The 6,000-nt window shown below is 45.5% G+C and overlaps 1 protein-coding gene across 1 annotated transcript in view; it reads left to right on the top strand.

Annotated features, from left to right (window-relative positions):
• Positions 1-225: 225 nt before the first annotated feature.
• Positions 226-6,000, top strand: part of CHRNA4 (cholinergic receptor nicotinic alpha 4 subunit) — a 112,975-nt gene continuing 107,200 nt past the window's right edge. Inside the window, exon 1 of the mRNA XM_082271458.1 lies at positions 226-685. Within this exon, the coding sequence (XP_082127584.1) occupies positions 487-685 (199 nt within the window). The 5' untranslated portion in view covers positions 226-486. The remainder of the gene's footprint in view (positions 686-6,000) is intronic.

Raw genomic sequence — 6,000 nt, 5'->3', positions numbered from 1 at the left:
TGTATAACACTTCCTCCAGCACTGGCTGTCATGTCTGTTACCAAGCTGGCAGAATGTGTGTCCTGCATGATAAAGAAGACAGTCTGTTATCCACAGTGCTTAGGGGGGGTGAAAATAATCTTTTATAGGAGGACTAATGCAATTACTGTGTCCATTCAGCAGGGTGCTAATGTGATCAGACTTAGTGCACTTTAATTATACATACCATGAGGCTGTATTGAGGAGAGCCTGGGCACTCTTTGGCATTTGCCTCTCCTGGCACTTGACATGAAGAGTTCCCCTACACCTCTTATAGCTGGATGCCCAGGATGGGCAGGTCTTATATGCACACAGCCCCTTCCTTGCTTGAAGCAGACACAGCTCACATCCAGGGAGAGGAGATCAGTCAGCACAGCCACTGCTGGCTTAACAGGGGACACATCTGCCTTGACAGTAAGCAATGACAGCCCTGCAGGAGATTGCTAGGTGACAGCAGAATATGGAGGCATGGGTCAACCTGGGCTAAGCATTACAGGTGATGGCACCTGGAGAAGAGCTTCAACGAGAAGGTCCCTGAGCTCACCAGTCTATGCCAGCACTCCTTCCCAGAGGGCTAATCTCCCCCATCTCACTGGCATCATGGGCTCCTGGGCATTTAGAGAGACCTTGCAGCTCCTGCTAATGATCTACCTTTCCTTACCTTCAGGTAAGTTTTTTTTTTTTTAATTGATGAAATATTCATACTGCCCATCTCAGGTTCCGATCTATGAGTTTCAGCTGTGCATTTGTAATGCCACCACCCATGGGGAAAATGTTGACTGATTTCGGGGTGGCTGTCAAGAACTGCTGGGTCCTGTAGTTCACTGCAGCTGCCGATTGCAGTTGCATTATAGGTAATAAGGTTTGGGATAACTCTTGACTTGCAGGCATAGAAGTTTGGGTGTGAGACATCTCATGCTGGAACTTGTAGTTCCACTGTGGCTGGAGAGGGATTTGTGAGTAAGGTTGGCACAGGGCTCTTGAGCAAAGGTAAAGACTTGGCTGGCAGGACTTGCTGGGGTATGTAGTTCCACAGATGAAGGGAAATGTAGGTTAATCTTGTCACTTTTAGATAGCACACCTAGGTTACTAGGCTGATAGAAGGGATTGTATCTGAAGAGGTATCTCTGGGCAAGCTGGCAAGGATTGGGCTGGCCTCCTTAGGGTACACAGGGCATGTTCTGCTGTGAAGTCCTATAAGATGGAATGTATAGCAGTGGGAGCAGCAGGTTAGTGTGCCATCCTCATTATATATTACAGACATGGCTGGATAATAAGACTGAGCGCACGGTTCTATTAGCGGAGAATCAGCACCTCGGACAGCTCATAGCGGAGGTCGGGCAGGCTGGGCTGTGTATGGATTGGGATGGGGGGGGGGGGGGGGGGGGGTGGTTATATAGGGTCCTGTGCTGTCATAACATGGGCTAAAAGAACATAAACTGCTAGTCCTGGTGTGTATATATATATATATATATATATATATATATATATATATATATATATATATATATAATCATGTGGAAGGTGCTGATAGGATCCTGTACTGTCATCATATGGGGCATGAAGAGAACATAAACTGGTAGTCTTGGAAGAACATATGCGAAAGGGTGCTGCTATAGGGTCCTGTATAGGTAATAATGGAGCAGACACACTGATTGTCTTGAAAGGTATGGAAATTGTAACTGTTGCTATAGGATCCTATACTGTTATCATATGGGGCATGATGAGAGAACATAAACTGGTAGTTTTAGAAGGCACACATGTGGAAGGGCGCGGCTATAGGTTCCTGTATAGGGGATAATGGAGCAGACACACTGATAGTCTTGAAAGGTATGGAAATTGTATGAGTGCTGCTATAGGGTCCTATACTGTCATCATATGGGGCATGATAAAAGAACATGAACTGGTAGTTTTAGAAGGCACACACGTGGAAGGGTGCTGCTATAGGTTCCTGTCCTATCATAAAATGGTGAATGATGGGACAGATACATAGCATGTTATAGCAATTATAGCATGCTGAAGGGTGCTGCTATAGGGTCCTGTGCTGCCCTTATATAGGTTATAATAAGGCAGGCACACTTGCTGGACTTGGAGGGTATGTCATGTGTAAGGGCGCTGCTATATGATCCTGTACTGTCATTATATAGGGGATAATGGAGCAGACACACTGCTATTCTTAAAAGGTATGGCAAGTGTAGGGGCTGCTATAGGGTCATGTACTGTCCTTGTATAGGGTATAATAAGGCAGATACACTTTCTGGACTTGGAAGATATGGCAAGTGTAGAGGCTGCTATAGGGTCATGTACCTTCCTTGTATGGGGTATAATAAGGCAGACACACTTGCTGGACTTGAAAGGTATAGCAAGTGTAGGGGCTGCTATAGGGTCATGTACTGTCCTTGTATAGGGTATAATAAGGCAGTCACACTTGCTGGACTTGGAAGGTATGGCAAGTGTAGGGGCTGCTATAGGGTCATGTACCTTCCTTGTATGGGGTATAATAAGGCAGACACACTTGCTGGACTTGGAAGGTATAGCAAGTGTAGGGGCTGTTATAGGGTCATGTACTGTCCTTGTATAGGGTATAATAAGGCAGTCACACTTGCTGGACTTGGAAGGTATGGCAAGTGTAGGGGCTGCTATGGGGTCATGTACTGTCCTTATATAGGGTATAATAAGGCAGACACACTTGCTGGACTTGGAAGGTATGGCAAGTGTAGGGGCTGCTATAGGGTCATGTACTGTCAATATATAGGGGATAATGGGGCAGACACACTGCTAGTCTTGAAAGGTATTGCAAGTGTAGGGGTGCTGCTATATGGTCCTGTACTGTCATTATGTAGGGGAAAATGGGGCAGACACATTGCTCTTCTTGAAAGGTATGGCAAGTATAAGGGTCTGCTATAGGGCCATGTACTGTCATTATATTGGAAATAATGGGACAGACGCACTGTTAGTTTTGGAATGTGCAGCATGTGGAAGGGTGCTGCTATAGGGTTCTAATTATTATGGGGGGGGTGTAATGGAGCAGACACATTACTAATCTTGGAATGTGTGGCATAGGGTCCTGAAATGTCATTATTATATAGGGGAAAATAGAGCAAACACACTGCTAGTCTTGATATGTATATCATGTGGTAGGGTGTTGCTATAGGGTCCTGTACTGTCATTATAGGGAATAATGGAGCAAACACCCTGCTTGTCCTGAAAGGTATAGCAAGTGAAAGGCTGCTGCTATATGGTCCAGTCCTCTCCTGTCCTGTTCTAATATAGGAAATAATAGGACAGATACACTGCTAGTCTTGGAAATGATAGCATATTGAAGGGTGCTGCTATAGGGTCATGTACTGTCCTTATATAGGGTATAATAAGGCAGACACACTTGCTGGACTTGGAAGGTATGTAATGTGTAAGGTTGCTGCTATAGGTTCATTTACTTTCATTATATAGGGGATATTGGGGCAGACACACTATTAGTCTTGAAAGGTTTGGAAAGTGTAAGTATCAATTATAGGGTCCTATACTGTCATATAGGGAATAATAGGGACAGACAAACTGTTAGTCTTGGAATGCGCAGCATGTGGAAGGGTGCTGACATAGGGTTCTATACTTTATTAATATGGGGGATAATGGGGAAGACACACTGCTGGTCTTGGAAGGTGTAGAAGGGTGCTGCCATGGGGTCCTGTATTGTCATATTATAGGGGGTATAATAGGGCTGACAAACTGCTAGTCTTGGAAGGTATAGCATGGGGAGGGGGGTTCCTATAGGGTTCTGTACTGTCAAGATATGGGGGGGTAATGGGACAGATACACTTCTAGTCTTGAAAAGTATAACATATAGAAGGGTGTTGCTTATAGGGTCCTATCCATTCATAGTATAGGGTATGATGTGATAGACACACTGCTAGTCTAGGAACGTATGGTAGATGGAAGGGTTCTTCTGCTATAGGGTCATGTGCTGTCATAATATGGGGTAAAAGAAGACAACACACTTTGTTAGTTCTGTAAGGTATGCCATGTAGAATAGCTGCAAAATTGGGGTTTGCAGGACAATTAAGGGCATTTTATTCAACCATTATGTGTTCTTCTTACCCAAAATAGAAAAGCAGAAATTCACTCTAGTTTTGCTACAACTGTAGGAAGAGAATTTCAGTTTGCTATGAGTTACTGGACATCAGTCATCCTTCTCACTGTAGTATTAAGTAGAGGCATTCATATACAAGAAAACCATGGGTGTGGGTGGCACAGATGGGTAGCTGTGTTACTGTACATTGTATGTATTCCCTTCTATATCTGTGCTAGTAGGACAGAGGTGGGACAGAGCTGAGACCAGGATGTGGGTCACTGCTACAGGGTGTGAATGGAGGATAGTTGTATCATCTGTGTGCTAAAATATGGGATGGGATAAATTCACTCCTCTCTACCACTCACACACACTCTCTTCTCTTCTCTTCTCTTCTCTTCTCTTCTCTTCTCTTCCCTTCCCTTCCCTTCCCTTCCCTTCTCTTCTCTTCTCTTTTCTTCTCTTCTCTTCTCTCCTCTCCTGCTCTTTCATTCTTTCTCTTTTCCTTTCTTCCCTCCCCTCTTATTGCTCTTGCTCTCTCTCATCTCCTTCTTCTCTCCCCTCTCTCTTTCCTCTCTTTCAACCTCTTTCTCTTCTCTCTCTCTCTCTTTCCTTCTTGTGTTCTCTCTCTTTCCTTCTTGTCTTCTCTCTCTGTCCTTCTCTTCTTCCTCTCTCTGTCCATCCTTTCTTCTCTCTCTCTTTCTGCCCCACCCCCTCTATTCTCTCTTCTCTTCTCTCCTCTCCTCTCTGTTCTCTCTTCTCTTCTCCTCTCTTATCTCCTCTCTGTTCTCTCTTCTAATTCTCTTCTCTTCTCCTCTCTCCTCTCCTCTCCTCTCCTCTCCTCTCCTCTCCCCTCTGCCCTCTTTTCTCTCTGTCCTCTCTTCTCTCCTCTCTGTCCTCTCTTCTCTCCTCTCTCCTCTCCTCTCTCTCTCTTCTCTGCTCTCTATCCTCTCTCTTCTCTCCTCTCTGTCCTCTCTTCTCTCCTCTCTTCTCTCATCTCTCTCTCTTCTCTGCTCTCTATCCTCTCTCTTCTCTCCTCTCTGTCCTCTCTCTCTCTCTCTTCCTCCCTCTCTCTCTCTCAATTCAATTCAAATAAGCTTTATTGGCAGGACCAAATACATTTTAGCATTGCCAAAGCAGTTGAGTTTGGGGGGGGGGGGGGGTCATGGGTAATATAAAGGGTAATGGGGGTGAGTTTATGTAAAGGATTTTTAAGTCCTCAGTTTTTTCTCTCTCTCTCTACCTCCCTCTCTCTCTCTCTTTCTTCTTCCTCCCTCCCTCCCTCTCTCTCTCTCTCTTCCTCTCTCTTTCTTCTTCCTCCCTCCCTCCCTCCCTCTCTCTCTCTCTCTCTCTCTCTCTCTCTCTCTCTCTCTCTCTCTCTCTCTCTCCTTCCTCCTTCCCTCCCTCCCCCCCCTCTCTCTCTCCTTCCTCTCACTTCTTTCTCTCTCTCTCTCTCTCTCTCTCTTTCTTCTTCCTCCCTCCCTCCCTCCCTCTCTCTCTCTTCTTCCTCCTTTCCTCCCCCCCCCCTCTCTCTCTCTCTCTCTTTCTCCTTCCTCTCACTTCTTTCTCTCTCTCTCTCTTACTCCTCTATCTCTCTTCTCTTCTCTTCTCTTCTCTTCTCTTCTCTTCTCTTCTCTTCTCTTCTCTTCTCTTCTCTTCTCTTCTCTTCTCTCTCTCTCTCTCTCTTTCCTTTCTCTATCTCCTCCCTCTCCTTTCCCCTTCCCTCTCCTCCCTCCCTCTCTACTTCTTCCCTCTCTCTCTTCTTCCTTCCTCTTTCTCCCCCCTCCCTACCTCCCTCTCCTCCTGTTGCTTTCTCTCTCTCTCTTGCCTCCCTCCCTCTCTCTCTCCTTCCTCCCTCTATCTCTCTTTCTCTTCTCTATCTCTCTTTCTCTCTTTCCTTCCTCTCTCTCTTTCTC

The sequence above is a fragment of the Pelophylax lessonae genome (genome assembly GCF_965119305.1).
Source record: "Pelophylax lessonae genome assembly, chromosome: 11".
Lineage (NCBI taxonomy): Eukaryota > Metazoa > Chordata > Amphibia > Anura > Ranidae > Pelophylax > Pelophylax lessonae.
The sequence above is the reverse complement of the archived record's forward strand: the minus strand, read 5'-3'. Positions and strand labels throughout refer to the sequence as shown.